At 45.8% G+C, this 17,417-nt stretch overlaps 1 protein-coding gene across 1 annotated transcript in view; it reads left to right on the forward strand.

Moving 5' to 3' along the window:
* The window catches only part of LOC123770836 (EARP-interacting protein homolog), a 214,410-nt gene extending 206,815 nt beyond the window's left edge, over positions 1 to 7,595 (forward strand). The window contains exon 9 of the mRNA XM_045763010.2: positions 7,236 to 7,595. Coding sequence (XP_045618966.2) covers positions 7,236 to 7,407 — 172 coding nt within the window. The 3' untranslated portion in view covers positions 7,408 to 7,595. The remainder of the gene's footprint in view (positions 1 to 7,235) is intronic.
* The last annotated feature ends 9,822 nt before the right edge of the window (positions 7,596 to 17,417 follow it).

Genomic DNA, 17,417 nt, shown 5'->3' on the forward strand with positions numbered 1-17,417 from the left:
TCTCATATGCGAAATCAAAAGCAAAAACCACTGCCAGTATTGGACCTATTCGTACAAGTGAAGGTTCATACACGGAGGATGACAAAGAAATTAGTGAAATCCTAAAAAAGCAGTATGAGGACATGTTTAGCACTCCAATAAACAACATGAAAGTGGAAGATCCAGACAATTTCTTTATGTGGGATATTCAAACCCCTGTAAATATAACTGATATCAACACGAGCGCACTAAATTTTGAAAGAGAATTTGAAAACATGCCCATGCACTCGGCCCCAGGTCCAGACTCATGGAATTCAATATTTATAAAGAAATGCAAAGTGCCGGTAGCACAGGCACTCAGTATAGTGTGGAGGAAGAGCTTGGATACGGGGGAGATACCAGATGCACTTAAAGTAGCAGACATAGCCCCTCTACACAAGGGAGGGAGCAAAGCATTGGCGAAGAATTATAGACCAGTTGCACTAACATCGCACATCATAAAAGTATTTGAGAGAGTGATTAGGAGTCAGGTCACCAATTTCATGGAGACCAATGACCTTCACAACCCAGGCCAACATGGATTTCGAGCGGGAAGATCGTGCCTCTCACAGCTACTTGAGCACTACGACAAAGTCACTGAGGCATTAGAAGAAAAACAGAATGCTGATGTGATATACACGGACTTCGCAAAGGCTTTCGATAAATGTGACCATGGAGTGATAGCACACAAAATGAAGTCAATGGGAATAACTGGTAAAGTAGGACGCTGGATACTCAGTTTTCTGTCAAACAGGACTCAGCGAGTAACGGTCAACCATATAAAATCTAGTTCAAGTGCAGTTAAAAGCTCTGTACCTCAGGGTACAGTCCTTGCACCGCTGCTTTTCCTTATTCTCATATCAGATATAGACAAAAATACAAGTCACAGCTTCATATCATCCTTTGCAGATGACACAAAAATCAGTATGAAAATTACCTCGGCTGAGGACATTGAAAAACTTCAAGCTGATATTAATAAAGTTTTCGACTGGGCATCAGAAAATAACATGATGTTTAACAGTGATAAATTCCAGGTACTCAGGTACGGTAAAAATGAGGACCTTAAACATAATACAGAGTACAAAACACAGTCAAATGTACCCATAGTAGGAAAACAGCATGTAAAGGATTTGGGAATAATAATGTCTGACGACCTAACGTTTAACCCTTAACATGCTCGGGGTCTAATATCCTGCCATCCGCACAGGCGCATGTCATTTTGAAAAAAAAAAAAAAAAAAAAAAAAATTCTAATCTGTTAAGTTCTGTTCACTGATCACGGGAAAAATAAAAAAAAAATTCTATTGTACTTACTTTTGTTGCAATAGAGCCGAGAAGCTCGGTGATGACGTCACAATCTGCATCTTCGCTCATGCAGTACACGCCCGGGAGGTGTTGCGCGCGGTCCTCAAACAGCTAGAGTTGCCACAAATATATTTTCGTGCTATTTATTTACAATGTCTAAGCGCATTTTATCTAATTTTTTTTCACTAATTGTGTTTCAAATACTGTTTGAACATATTTTGTATCAATAATTGTTGCATATTTGAGTATACACAGGCGCACACAAATGTTTTCAATTACGGCAATATAATATGTCATTACAGTCTATTATATTGTATGTTCTGCTTATATTTGTATATATTTACACACACGCACATGCTATCTGCTTACATGTTTACATATTTACACACTCGCACACGCAATACACACTTTGAAGCACACTTAGAAGATTTCTAGTAGTAGTAGTCATTGAAGCAGTCGACAGCACATAATGGGATACCACACGTTTCACACCATGTTTGCACAAGCTTCCGTTTCTTGTCTCTACGTGTCGTTGTTTTACACACCAAGCAATCACGTTGGGCTATTGCACGCTTCACACCAGGTGGCAAATACTTAAGTTTGTGTGCTAGGAAGCCTTCAGTGTGAGCGAGGCGTGGAGTACCAGCATGCTGCAACAGTGGGTTTATGATGGGCCGCTGAATACCTGGGACATCTTTTGCAAACTTTCCTAATAACTGTATTGCAGCATCAAATACAAAGTCACGGAAAGTGGGCTTACGTCCAGTTCTCACAAGGTACATGTTGAAACAGTTCAGCATGCTCATGTCCACAAGATGGAAGAACACTTTTTTCGTCCACCTACATGTCTTCCGCACACACTCTGCAGTGCCAATCATCATGTCTGATTTATCAATCAACCGCATGTTGATATTATAGTCTAAAACACAGTCTGGCTTATATAGTGGTGCGTTTGTTTTATGGCTCACTTTCCCACTGTTCACCATTGTTCCATCATGAATTGTTGTCAACAAGTTCACCTCTCTTTTGTCTTTCCACCGAACTGACAGAATGTTATCACTTTTCCTTCTCTGACACTCACCAACTGCAATGTCGTTGTCAAACACAGGCATTTCCCTTCGTTGTGGCTTTACTGTACCAACCAATCCGGTTCTATTTTCTAGCAAGAACCGAGCTAGCAAGGGACTTGTATAGTAATTATCTGTGTATAAAATGTGTCCCTTGTTCATCCACGGAGCCATGATGGTCTTCACTACACTCCCCGAGAATCCATGTTCGTTGTTACCGGGAATGTCTACATCACTAGCCGAGTACAGAATCATGTGTAACACGTATCCTGTCTCACAATCACAAAGAACAAAAAATTTCAGGCCAAATCGGTTTCGTTTTGAGGGAATGTACTGTTTGAATGGAACACGTCCCTTGAAAAGTATGAGAGATTCATCAACCACCAGCTTCTGTGCTGGTACGTAAAAATCTCTGAATTTTCCAATAACATCGTTCATATTAGTGCCTCACTCGCCACAGTCTATCATCAGGTGTTCGGTCCTGAACACTTCCAAAATGTAGACACCTGAGGAGTATCTGAAACCTGTCTCGTGACATATATTTCCCGAATAAAGGTGTTGGTATTGTCTTGTCCTTGCTCCAATAGTCATTTATTGCATGTTTGTGACAGTGCTTCATCAACAAACAGAGTGCCAAAAACACATACATTTCCGCCACTGTGGTATTTTTCCAACGCTGCAGTCGTGAAAATTCTGTGATTTCCCTCTCAATCAGGTAAGCAGCATGCAGGTTCGTTTGGTGTACAATGTATTCCATGAGTGGTTCATCATAGAATGCTGTAAAATATTCCATCTCAGCCATGTCCTCACCTTGATTAGGGAAAAGGTTTGTAATCCCTACATCTTTATCGTCAAAGTGAGGAATATTAGGAATAAAATCGTCACCATCACTCCACTCAAGTACACCAGGCGTCCTGCGAGATGCAGAGGAAAGACGGCGAGGAAGCGATGCATACCGGCGACCAGGAGCTGAATACCGTCTGCGAGAAGCACGGCGGCTACGTGCACGTGAGGTGGGTGCACGTGAACACGAGGGTCTTGGTCCCTCTTGTGGTGCCATGCGGTGGCGCTTGGCCGGGCGAGATGCTGCTGACGCGACAATTTCTCGCCCAGTTACACCACTGGTACCAGCCACAGGCTCAATAAAACTTTGATCTGAGTCACTAAACCCAGAAAAGGAGTCACCTCCCTCTGACTCGTCACCCTCAAACAGAAAATATCCACAGGAACTGTGAGGTCGTGGTAGAATTGGGGTAGAAAATGGGCGAGGAGGCATGGGAGAGCATATAGGCCTCGCCATGGCATGGCGGTCATTCTCACTTTCACTGCTGCTGCTACTATCACCCGACAACTGTGTATAATCCTCATCGTTGTCTGAATCGTCAAACACACTTTCTTCACCTTCAGAGAATAATTCGTGGGCTATTTGCTCTGGGGTGAGGGACTGAGTGGTGCGTGCCCGTGAGGCGTTTGACCGTGCGCTCGCCATGGTGACTCGCTAAACTGAGGCCTCCCATGCCATCGGATCGTGAGCTGGAATTTTTTTCAAAATGGCCGCTGTTTACTAGAGCCCCTGGGCAGCGTATGGGACCCCCAGCTACACCGCGGGCCATTCAAATCGTGCGCGGTACCCATACACTTCATATGAAGTGAAGCGCAGTTGACTGGTAAAACGATTTACACTTCATATGAAGTGATGCGCACTTTAAGGGTTAAGGAGCATAACCAAGCAAATATTGCGACAGCCAGAAAAATGATAGGATGGATTACGAGAACTTTCAAATCCAGGGATCCCATCACAATAGTTGTACTCTTCAAGTCACTTGTGTTGTCCCGTCTTGAGTACTGCTCAGTACTCACTTCCCCCTTCAGAGCAGGAGAGATTGCTGAAATAGAGGGAATACAGAGAACATATATGGCACGCATAGACGCAATAAAGCACCTAAATTATTGGGATCATCTCAAAGCCCTCCAAATGTATTCACTAGAAAGAAGACGAGAGAGATATCAAATAATATACACCTGGAAGATACTGGAGGGCCAAGTACCAAATCTACACAGTAAAATAACAACGTACTGGAGTGAACGATATGGAAGAAAATGCAGAATAGAACCAGTGAAGAGCAGAGGTGCCATAGGCACAATCAGAGAACACTGTATAATCATCAGAGGTCCGCGGTTGTTCAACGTCCTCCCAGCAAGCATAAGAAATATTGCCGGAACAACCGTGGACATCTTCAAGAGGAAACTAGATATATTCCTCCAAGGAGTGCCGGACCAACCGGGCTGTGGTGGGTATGTGGGCCTGCGGGCCGCTCCAAGCAACAGCCTGGTGGACCAGACTCTCACAAGTCAAGCCTGGCCTCGGGCCGGGCTTGGGGAGTAAAAGAACTCCCAGAACCCCATCAACCAGGTATGTTTGGGGGTTTGGCCTCTTCCTATACTGATTCCATTTTTGTGTCTTTTGGACTCTGGCCCTCTCACAATTTCTGTCAAACCAATCCTGTTTTCTGGCCCTGCATCTCTGTTTTGGTATGAATGTTTGTGTGCCTTTGTTATAATAAATGGTGGGCTTGATATAAGGAAACTGGTACTATTAAGGGGTAAGGGTGGTTAGAAAACAGAGTTATCAAATATGGGAGAGCTAAAAGGCCCGGCCCCCAAAATAAACTATCCACAGTAATAATAACTTGCTACTAGACCATATATGTCAGTCTAAGGGTTGATCAATGCACTCCCACACAGGAAGAAGGGATACTCTGTTCTAATTTACTTATTTATTAACCCCTTAACAACCCCCCATATACACTCACACCAATAACAATAATAATAATTACTTTACTACACTATCTTACGTTAAAAGCCTTGGTGCCCATTAGCAGGATACAAGGTTTACACTAAGAACAAGCTAGGGTAAAGTACTACTGGATAAGCACTGAAGCTGGATGCAGCTTAGGGTAGTGAGACCACGTGGTACCCTAATACAAAACACAACACTTAGGGGTACCCAAAACACTGGCAAATACTACCCCCAGGTCTCACCAATCGTTACTACCAGAGTAGGCGCACTTAAAACACACTGTACTTAACTTAATGGTACAGGAACTTAAGGTAAGGGAAATAAGTAAGGGGAGAAGGGAGGAGAGTAGGGGTGCAGCCACAGAGTAGGTCTCGTCCCCACGAACGCCAGCCAGAAGAAGCTCGAGTCTCAGTCTCCTTCCCGCCCAGCTGGCTTGCTGCCGGCAGACTGCTCAACTAATCGTACCGCAGCTCTATACCAAGTTTACTCAGGTTTACTTTACAAATGATTAGAAAGTTTTAGTAAACATAGTTGGTGCCTATGTTATTATTTAATAATCAACCCCAAGCTCAGTCTTTAAATGCTCTTTGAGAAACAAGAATAGTCTTACATCTGGCAGGGAAGATACAAACAAAGACACATCGAGTTGCGTTTTGCTAATCTAACATAGCTTATTTAGTTCAATTTTGACCTCTGGTTTCCACTGAGGAACCCAGGGCCGTAACAGCCTTCCTTGTATATTTTTAAAAATTTGGCATACATTTCATTTACTTCCCTGCCTAGCAACAATTCTGTCCAATTACACTCATTAAAAAAATTTTGAAGTTCCCCATAGTGACCTATCCTTAAATCGAGTTTATCAACTGTTTCAATGTCCCCATTTTCTTCTAGATGATATCTTAAAGCATAATCAATGTCTAACAGGACGTGATCACACTCTCCCAAGGGAGGAAGGTGCTGGATGTCAATGTGTAATACTGTGTGTTACTGTTACTGTGTAAATAGTGTGTGAAACTGTACATATTGTAATTTTAGTGAATTTTTAACAAGTAATATTGCGACAATAAACATTTATTGTGAACACATTACAGACACATGTATCACAGTTCCATGGAACATTATGAACGTTATACTGTATACATATTGTAAAGGACACAAATATGCATCATATACAATAAAAAAACTAAATAAAACCACATTGGAAATACATAGAACAAATAATTGAAAATACATGTATATTTGTGGCAACTTGCGGTGCTTGAATCGCCCCCACGACCGTGTTTGGGAGCTTTACGCACAGGCAACGAGCCCCTGATGGCTGGTTGCCATCAACTTGTTCACATCCCTACAGCCAAAGTAAGTGGAATTTGGTATTTATTTTTACATAGACATGTTCAGGAAAGGGAATTTATCATTTTACAAGGAAAAACGAATTTTTGGGGAACACTTGATTTCATGCGCACGGGGAATGTCACAATAAACTCGACACATCACAGTGGTTAAAACTTCCTCAACTGTGTCAACTATGTTTACTGATAATTAGCGAGATCAATCCCTAGCCACACTGCACAGTGGAAGAATTAACTTAGGAAAACAGAGGGGATCACCATGGTTTGCTTATTAAGCCTATGTACATAACAGGACCAACTATGAGGATGTGATATTACAACACTGTGTCCACATTATATTTGCAGCATCGTATATAAAGAACAAACAACTCTATATCAGAATTTGTAGCATTGAGAATGATTACTGTCAGAACATAATTTGCACAAAAATCTTGTTCATTCTCAACACTAGACCAACCAGTACATCACATATTCACTTATGATGCCATATACTTAAAGTGTTAGTGTTGTTTGACCTCCCAGTGTGACATCAGTGCCAGGGGTCTATGAAATATTATATTCTGTACAGCTATTCACTCATTCAGAAAGTAATTACTGCACCTCTTTACCTTTAAAATATAACACAAAAAATGTTAAAGTAATATTACTTTTAAAGATACAGTACATGTGAAAATCCACTTTATATATTGTATTCCAGAACCGAGGGTACGGAGGAAGGAGTTATCCAGGTGTATGATGATCATGAAGATTCTGTGTATGCAGTTGAGTGGTCTGCTGCAGATTTCTGGACATTTGCTTCTCTTAGTTATGATGGCCGCCTTGTGATAAACAAAGTGCCAAGAAGTGTTAAATATAAACAATTTATGTAGATGTGTTAAGAGTGATGTCACATTATTAGTAAAGTTTCAGTTTATTTACTTGATGTCATAGGTTTTTTTTTTACTGGCACTGCTGTTTGCTAATTTAGCAACTGCAATATATCATAAATGCATGATTATAAATTCACTTTTCATTTAATATTAGCATTGTCTTTAAAATAAATATATTTTAACTTTTAGCTTTGTATATACTGGCTCCCCTCCTCTCACCTTCCTCCTGTGATGGTGCACCAGTGATATACATAGTGGATGATATACACCCATGTGTTCACCAGGTATGGACACCTGTGCATTCCCCATTGTTCCTTCACTTGATTCTTGAGTCTACCCAACAACTGCAGCTCCTGGGGGAATAACATGCTGTGTTGGTAAGGGGGCCTTTCTTTATTGGGCTCCATGGTGGGTGGGGGTGCAAGGCATTGAAGTCCAATTTCTGATTACCAGTACTTTTCCTAGTAGTCTTCTTCCCAGAACATCCTTTCTCCTCCTCAGGCTCATTGGGTGGATGACCAGGCCCCCAAGTTGGACTGATGGAAGATTGGGGTACATAGCTCCAACTATAGTGGGACTAGACCAGGCTTCATCTTTGGCTTCCCCTACTGATCCTCTCCCTTCCTTTGCCAGGGTTTACCTCTGAGTCTCCAGTGGTGACTCAGTCTTTGATGGTTACTGCAGAGCCTGTTGCTCCCTTTAACTACTATATTAACCTAGTTGTGCTTGCGGGGGTTGAGCTCTGCTCTTTCGGCCCGCCTCTCAACTGTCAATCAACTGGCACTACTATTTTTTCTGTGGGGGAGCCACAGAAAAAACCCAGCGTTGAATTTAATGAAACGCCATTTTCTGGGTGAGCCACGGAGACTCCCTGGAGCTTATCGGGCTAATGCATGTTTTATTAGACCGGGACATTAGCTAAGGAGTTCAGACCTACCAGGGACCAGCGCCAGAACCTGGCCCCTTCAGAGAGGTTTCAGGGAGCAATGGCCCTGGAAAACCCATTTGTGGTTGGGATTTTCCTTATCTGCCATCGACCGGGGTTAGGCACCCAGAAAAGTAGGCATGACAAAACAAACCCCACCTGGTAAAAAACTAAAACAAAAAAACGAACAGAGAGGTAGAAACTCCCTACAATCCCAAGGAAACAAGCAAACAAGCAAACATCGCACTTTACTGCCGCGCCGATCGTCCGCACAGCCCTCCCCACCCCAAGAGGGGGAGGGGGGAGCCCCGGACGTACCACGCCGGGTGCCAAGCTTCACTTCATAAGCTAATGTCAACCGGGATAGACGCTTCTCTGGCCTCGGTTTCCTAGGCGGTGTTTGCCTTGTGTGGCGTTCACTGCCGTGTGTTGTGTTGTGCGGTGGCCAGGAGTACCTCATCAGTGCCAGGGCTGCATGTGCTTAGTGGCTGACTTCCCTAAGCGCCCTGTGAGTACTGCCCTTCCGTAACAGGGTTATCTTCCCTGGGGTGTTCAGGAACCATTCCCGTAGAGGTTCTTGCTGCTCGGCATTTGCCTCGCCCTTGGGGCCCTTGTTTGGCCCTGGGTAGGGATTGGTATTGTGCTGGTTAGGGCGTCAAGGTGTTGCACAGCCTGCCACCTAATCGGCCACTGGTTCCTGTTGCCTCTGGAGACGGTGTACTTTTGCGGGGTTTTTCTTTTGTTTTTATTTTCAGTTGCCTGGTGGGGGGTCTGCCCTGTGTGGCTATAGTTCCACTGGTAGTGTTTTGCGGCCCTCTGCTAGGCCCCCGTGATTGTACACGTCTCAGGGGGTTTCAGTGCTATCCCCAACCGGTTTGGCACACCTTGCCCGGGCTTCCCGTAGCAGTCAGCCTACGGGCCCTGGAAACCCCTGTCTGGGCTCGGGGGACCATTGAATGTGTCTTCCGGGTTCCAACCCGTCTTGTACGGGATTGTTGGTTGCCGTGCCCTTGTCTCTGGGTGACAGTCCCCACTTTTACCTCCGTCATGCTGCCTGTTGGGTCACTGACACCTTGACCCGGAGTCTTGGGAGAGATTTTCTCTGCTTGTTCTCCAGTACTCTCCTGATGTTATTACTGTTCAGAGTACAGGCGGCATCCGTGTTGCAAGCTAGGTTAGGTTGCTGCAACATACTAGGTTGGTTTCCCACTCGGATGCCCCGAGGCCGCCCTGTTTTGGTTAGGTGCTGTTCGCCCCTTTCCCTCCCTGTTCCCGCCTCTGGACCGTCTGCGGGTTTCGAGGTCAGGGCAGGGTTTAGTTGGGCCCGAGACTCGGGCGGTTTTCGGGGACTGCCCTGTTCGGGTTGGGGGACGGAGGTTTTCGAGCTAGTTCCTCTTGCCAAGGCTTCTGGGTCTTACCAGCGGCCCTTTCTTGCTGCCTTTCCCATGGACTCTTGCTTTTCTTTAAGGGCGAAGGGCTTGGAGGACGGCTCTGCCCCAGGGCCTCTGTTGTTGGTTCTCGGGGCTGTGGGAGATGCCTGCTAGTAGTTCTGGGGCGGTTTGCCCCAGCCTGGGTTTTCTGCTTTTGGGCAGCGTATTTCGCCCATCCAGTCTGCTTGCTTCCCACTTTTGCTGGTATGTTTTTGTATCTTTAGCGTCAGTCACAGCCCCTGTTCTGGCGGCCATTTTCATCTGCCGGTTTCCCGGCGTGGCCACCAGGGCGGCGTTGCGGTTTGTTTACATGCGACTGGGTGTGCGAGCGAGCTTCTTGGGTGAATTTTCACCTTTTTTCAGGGGGTTTTATTCTCCGGTTGTCGTTTCTTTGATTTTCTGGTGTTTTCTGCTCATTGCCTGTTCGTCTGGGAAAGTTTGAGAGTTGATTTTACACCGGGTTTTCCATTTTGTCTGTTTTGGGTCTGGGTCTTTGGGTTTGGGCTCGGTGTTCCCTGGCTGTTATGTTTGCTCCCACACCTTGTCCCTCGGTTTTCGGTCTGTTATGACCATTTTCCCAGGGGGTTCTGTCTGGGGGCTGTGCTTTGCCTTTCTGTGGTGTTTATCCGCCAGCAAAATGTGGTGGTTTGGCCTCCCCTTGGTTCGATTCCAGGTTCCTTTGGGTTCTTTGGTTTCGTTCCGGAGGTTTCTTCCTCTTGGGCCCCTTTGTGGGTTCTGGGGGCTTTGTTTTCTCGTGTGTGACCCGGTTTCTGCCTTCTGGAGTTCCGGGGTCTTCCTGGCTTGCAGACTGATCTTTTTGGGTCTTGGCATGTGTTGTGGTCGTGCTGGGACTTTGAGGTTTTGTCGAGGTGGGCCTTTTGATGCAGTTTTGTGCATTCTTTGCGTGGCCGGCAGCTTGTAATTTTCTTTTCAAGTGTATGTGTGTGTGTACGCATGTACATGTGTATACTGTGTGTGTGTGTGCACATGTGTATGTGCATATGCACGTGTGTGTCACATACCTTGTGTTATGTATATATGTGTATGTGTACTTTTTCTTTTGGAAGGGGCTGTGTTCCCTTCTCTGTTGACGGGGTGTTGGGGGAGCAGCTTGCTCTGCTGACTCTCTTATGGTCCTGCTGTTGGTGGGCGCTTTTGGTTGTCTTTCGGCCTCTTGTGTCGGCGGTGGACGGCTTCTCGCCCTTTGGGGGGTTTAGAGCTGGCGGGGTGGGCTTCTTTCCCTGCGCTTCGTCATGTCATCTTGGTTGGTGCGTTGGGCGTGGTCGATCTGCCCCATCCTTCTGGGGTTCCCGTCTGCTCCTTGCAGACATGGGCCATCGAATCTGCGGTTCTTCTGGACTTCTTCAGTTTGCGCCCTGGTTTCTATGCTCTCCTCAGAGGACTGTTGTCTCCTGTCCGGCTTCTGTTGTGGCCGGGTGCCTGGATGTGTCCAATAAGTCCAAGATGTGCCTTGGATGTGTCCAAGTGCCAATAAGTCCACCTGGACTTATTGGCACTTGGTGTTTTTTTTTTTTTTTTTTTTTTTTTTTGCATCTTTACCGGATCTTGGTGGCCTGTCTGAGTCTGCTTGAGATTCAGTGTCTGGCCTACCTCGATAACTGGCTGGTGTGGGCTCCCAGTCGGTCCTCTTGTCTGCTCACCAGGGGTGTGGTTCTTTCCAGATCGCCGGGTTTGGTTTCCTGGTGATCTGGAGGCCATTCCATCTGTTTCCGTCCCGGGTTCGGACCTGGGCCTTGATTAGGGCTATTGGGCCACTCCTTGTCTTTCCCTCCAGAAGTGTTACTGCGGCTGTGGTCCCGCCTTCGGCTGTGCATGAGGGGGTCCTGGGTTGCTCGAGCGGTTGTGCGGGAGTCTGAACTTCGATGTGCTGGTCTGCCCGTGGGGTCGGGTTTGGCTTCGGCGTTTGGTTGGTTCCTTCGGAGACTCCCCTTCCGCCTCTCGCAATTGTTGGGTTTGTTCCTCCGGGGATCTTGTGTTGGTGCTGCGTCACCAGCTTCCTCTTTGGGGTTTTTGGGGTTCCGTGCCTTGGCACCTCCCCGAGCCTTCACTCGATGTGTTCACGGACGGGTATTCTCTCGGCTAGTGCTTTCTGACCAGTGCCCACCAGGTCGGCCGGGGATGGTGGAGTCTGTCCGTCCGTCTGGCTCACAGCACGGTTCGGGAGTTCGTGGCTGTCTGGTTTGCGCTTCGGGGAGTTTGGGTCACTCGGTGCTCTATCATTCAGCTCCATTCGGACTGTTCTCTGGCGGTTCTTGCCGGAACCACAGGGTTTTTCTTAGGTGTTGACCTTTGGGGTTGGTTCCTTGAAGTGGCTCGTTTGCTGGATTCTCGGGGTTTGGCTAACTGTGAGTTTCATGTCCGGGGTGTGTCCTGCGTCCTGGCGGAAAGCTGTCTTGGTTCATTCCTCTGTTTGCGGATTGGCCAGTCATTGCCGACTCGTTTCGTTGGCTCTGCCGGACGTATGGACTCCTGTCCATGGACGTTCTTCGAGTCGGCGTGGTCTAGGCATTGCCCATTTTATGTGGCGCCTTTACCCGCCTGCGAGGCGTTCACGTTGGATGCTTTTCAGCAGGACTGGTCGAGGTGGGGGGTACCTGTTCCTCTTCTCCCGGTCCAGCTGTTGCTTCGGGTTCTGGCTTGGTTGCAGCCTATTTCCACGAGAGCAGTCCTTATGGTTCCTTGGTGGTCGGCCCAGCTTCTTTTCAGATGCTGCTTGATAGATGTCTGAACCCGGGGCATTTTCCCGCGGCTCCGCCTCTTTCGGCAGGTCGCATCGGTCCTGTACGTGACTGGTTCGGCCTTCTCCTCGGCTCTTCGCGTCTGGTATTTTGACGCGGGTATCGCCATCTCTGTGGTGTTCAGGTGGCCTTGTTGACGGTGTCCCACCTGCAAGCTTCGTCGTGGCGACAGTATGATGTTCCTGGTGTTTCTATGCACTTTTTCTTGCTCTTTGTACGTTGTCTTCTCTTTCACATCGGGTTGTCTTGTCCTTTCTTGGGTTTTTCTGGACTACAGTTAATTGATGTTTTCTTACTGTTGCCTCATTTTATGCGGCGCTGGCGGAGCCGCTCCAGCTTGTGTTCGCGGTGGACGTCACATCTGCCCCGTTTCGTACGCTTTCTCATGTTTTGTTTCACCTCCGGCCTGCTCATGCGTCGCCTGCGCCATCCTGGTCCTTGATCAGGGTGCTTTCTTCTCAGTTTGTGGTAGCCCCTTCGGTTCAGGTTTCTGCTCCTTGGTACTGGCGGTAGATTTGTACGTGTGCAGCCTTTCTCCGTCCTGGCAACGGTCGAGACGGCTGGTTTCCGGAGGGGTTCTTGGGTTATTGATGCTTGATTGGTTTGGCCAGGGGTTCGTCCTGTGTTGTCTGGTTGCGCTTTTTGCCGTTACCTGCGTACTGTGTCTGGGGATGCGCTTTGGTTGATCCGGTTTCCCTCGTTCCCTGTTTCAGGGCTCGGGGTCTCCCAGGTCGTCCACAGCGTTTTTCAGTCTTCCAGCCTGCGGTCTGTCTTTGCGCCCGTGCTGTTCGGACGTTTGCAGCTTTTGCTGCTGTGTTGGTGACGTCTAGGGCTCATTTTGGGCGCAGGGAATTGAGGGTTGCGCAGGTTCTTGGCCGCCCATTCTTTATGCGTGTCTGCTCCTGTGCATTCTTGTTGCCTTGGGTCGCAGGTTGCATCCTGTTGTCTCGGCTTCACGTTGCAGAGTTTGTGGCGGCCGCCTCCCAGGTTAGCCCTTTCTTTTCCTTCTCTTTGGGTATGAAGCTCCAGGGAGCCATAGGGGCTCCCCACAGAAAACCAGCGTTGAATGTAATGAAACACCATTTTCTGGATGAGCCCCGGAGGCTCCCTGGCAGCCCTCCCTCCCACCGGTCGGCGGTTTTTTCGCGTTGGTTGAAGCTTAGCTTCCGAACTGAAGCTTGGCAGCCGGCGCGGTAGGTTCGGGGCTCCCCCCTCCCCCTCTCGGGACGGGGAGAGCTGCGTGGACGATCGGCACGGCAGTAAAGTGTGATGTTAGCTTGTTTCCTAGGGGATTGTAGGGAGTTTCTACCTCTCTGTTCGGTTTTTTGTTTTAGTTTTTTACCATGTGGGGTTTGTTTTGTCATGCCTACCTTTCTGGGTGCCCGACCTCGGTCGATGGCAGATAAGAAAAACTCCAACCACAAGAGGGTTTTCCAGTGCCATTGCTCCCTGAAACCTCTCTGAAGGGGCCAGGTTCTGGCGCTGGTCCCTGGTAGGTCTGAACTCCTTAGCTAGTGTTCCGGCCTAATATAACATACATTAGCCCGATAAGCTCCAGGGAGCCTCCGGGGCTCACCCCAGAAAATGGCGTTTCATTACATTCAACGCTGGGTTTTTTTCCACACACACACACACACACACACACACACACACACACACACACACACACACACACACACACACACACACACACACACACACACACAGCGATACAAAGATGCGAGAAACAACTACACGGCAGTGAGGAGAGAGGCAGAAAGAAATTTTGAAAAAGGGATTGCGGACAAATGTAAAACAGAACCAGGTCTATTCTATAAATTCATAAACAACAAATTGCAGGTAAAGGATAATATTCAGAGGTTGAAAATGGGAAATAGATTCACGGAAGATGAAAAGGAAATGTGTGAAACACTAAATGAAAAGTTCCAAAGTGTGTTTGTACAAAATGAAATCTTTAGGGAACCAGATACAATAAGAATTCCAGAGAACAACATAGAACACATAGAGGTGGCTAGAGACGAAGTGGAAAAAATGCTCAAGGAGCTCAGTAAGAACAAAGCAGCTGGCCCAGATGGCGTTTCACCATGGGTTCTGAGAGAATGTGCATCTGAGCTCAGCATTCCACTTCACCTGATCTTTCAGGCATCCCTGTGTACAGGAATCGTAGCAGACGGGTGGAAACAGGCTAACATAGTTCCAATCTACAAAAGTGGCAGCAGGGAAGACCCCCTCAATTATAGACCTGTATCATTGACAAGTGTAATAGTGAAAGTATTGGAAAAACTAATCAAAACTAAATGGGTAGAACACCTAGAGAGAAATGATATAATATCAGACAGACAGTATGGTTTTCGATCTGGAAGATCCTGTGTATCGAATTTACTCAGTTTCTATGATCGAGCCACAGAGATATTACAGGAAAGAGATGGTTGGGTTGACTGCATCTATCTGGACCTAAAAAAGGCTTTCGACAGAGTTCCACATAAGAGGTTGTTCTGGAAACTGGAAAATATTGGAGGGGTGACAGGTAAGCTTCTATCATGGATGAAAAATTTTCTGACTGATAGAAAAATGAGGGCAGTAATCAGAGGCAATGTATCAGAATGGAGAAATGTCACAAGTGGAGTACCACAGGGTTCAGTTCTTGCACCAGTGATGTTTATTGTGTACATAAATGATCTACCAGTTGGTATACAGAATTATATGAACATGTTTGCTGATGATGCTAAGATAATAGGAAGGATAAGAAATTTAGATGACTGTCATGCCCTTCAAGAAGACCTGGACAAAATAAGTATATGGAGCACCACTTGGCAAATGGAATTTAATGTTAATAAATGTCATGTTATGGAATGTGGAATAGGAGAACATAGACCCCACACAACCTATATATTATGTGAGAAATCTTTAAAGAATTCTGATAAAGAAAGAGATCTAGGAGTGGTTCTAGATAGAAAACTATCACCTGAGGACCACATAAAGAATATTGTGCAAGGAGCCTATGCTATGCTTTCTAACTTCAGAATTGCATTTAAATACATGGATGGCGATATACTAAAGAAATTGTTCATGACTTTTGTTAGGCCAAAGCTAGAATATGCAGCTGTTGTGTGGTGCCCATATCTTAAGAAGCACATCAACAAACTGGAAAAGGTGCAAAGACATGCTACTAAGTGGCTCCCAGAACTGAAGGGCAAGAGCTACGAGGAGAGGTTAGAAGCATTAAATATGCCAAAACTAGAAGACAGAAGAAAAAGAGGTGATATGATCACTACATACAAAATAGTTACAGGAATTGATAAAATCGACAGGGAAGACTTCCTGAGACCTGGAATTTCAAGAACAAGAGGTCATAGATTTAAACTAGCTAAACACAGATGCCGAAGAAATATAAGAAAATTCACCTTCGCAAATAGAGTGGTAGACGGTTGGAACAAGTTAAGTGAGAAGGTGGTGGAGGCCAAGACCGTCAGTAGTTTCAAAGCATTATATGACAAAGAGTGCTGGGAAGACGGGACACCACGAGCGTAGCTCTCATCCTGTAACTACACTTAGGTAATTACACTTAGGTAATTACACACACACACACACGACATTCAAAAGGTGACACCCCTAGGGTCAACACTTGCAGCAGAGGAGCTCCAGCATATTTCAACAATCCTAAGTATTGTAGTACAGGTTGATGGTAGTGAGTGGTGTCCCAGAGAACATAAAGGTATAGTGCTCTTGAAAAATAGGTGAGATAACAGGAAAGTGCTAAGGGAAGTGAAAAATCGGATGAGGAAAAGTTGCCCTATTGTTTACAGTGCAGAGAAGAACATTCAAGATGGCCACTGGCAAGGGGAAAAACAAAACAGAGCTTGATTTTGAGGGATTCAATGAAGAAAGCATTGATATTAGCAGTCTACATAACAAGTTGGTAAATTTAGATACTATAGTGAACTCTCATGTAGAAATAATTAGTAAATTGAAAGAAAGTAATGACCATTTGAATAGCAAAGTTTTATGTCTTGAGGGTTTAGTGAAAGACTTGCGCAAGGATAAGAATCAATTGGAAACAAATTGCAAAGCCATGGAAGAAGAAAATAAACTCTTAAAAATAGCTTTGGAAGAAGTTAAAGTAAATTTAAACATAAATGACTACAATAGGTTAGGCAAGGAAATTCAACAGGAGAAACAGCTTTTGTCAGCACAGATGGAGGAAGTTACACAGGGAATAGAACAGTGCAAGAATGATATGCAACTCACTTATGCACAAGTGGCCAAGGAGAAGGAAAAAATAGAAGAAGCAGTAAAGGAAGTCAAACACTGCAGCAACCAAGATAAAACAAACATTAGGCTAGAAGTGAGGAAAGAATTGGCATCTTACCCGAAGTTGGTGCAAAACACAGTTGATTGGAGTAAGTCCCTGATCATTTTTGGCTGCAAAGAAAAGGTGATAACATCTAGGTCAGAAAGAGCTGTAGAAGAAGCTAAAGTAGTAGATAAAATTGTTGGCCTCGTAGAAGGTCTTACAACCATAGAGAATGTGTGCGACTACAGGAGAATAGGCAGGTACGTAGAAGGGAAAGATCGACCTTTGAGGATCACCCTAAACGGTGCCAAACAGATGGAAGAAGTACTAAGGAATGCTAGAAAATTGCAAAGTGATGAAGATGGGAAAGGGTGGTCGTTAAGACGAGATCTTTCAAAAGAAGATAGAGAGAAGCTGAAACTGAACCTCGCCGAGGTAAAACATTTAAATGAGAGCAGGAATGAAGAAGAAATAAATTCTTTTTTCTACAAAGTGATAGGGGTAGGCAAACCAGTAAAGTGGTACATAAAGGCAAACCAACAAAATCAATAGAGAGAGGGGGAGTGAAGAATAAGGAGAGGGGGAACAAGTTCCTGAAGATT

Source organism: Procambarus clarkii, chromosome 56, assembly GCF_040958095.1.
Source record: "Procambarus clarkii isolate CNS0578487 chromosome 56, FALCON_Pclarkii_2.0, whole genome shotgun sequence".
Taxonomy (NCBI): Eukaryota; Metazoa; Arthropoda; class Malacostraca; order Decapoda; family Cambaridae; genus Procambarus; species Procambarus clarkii.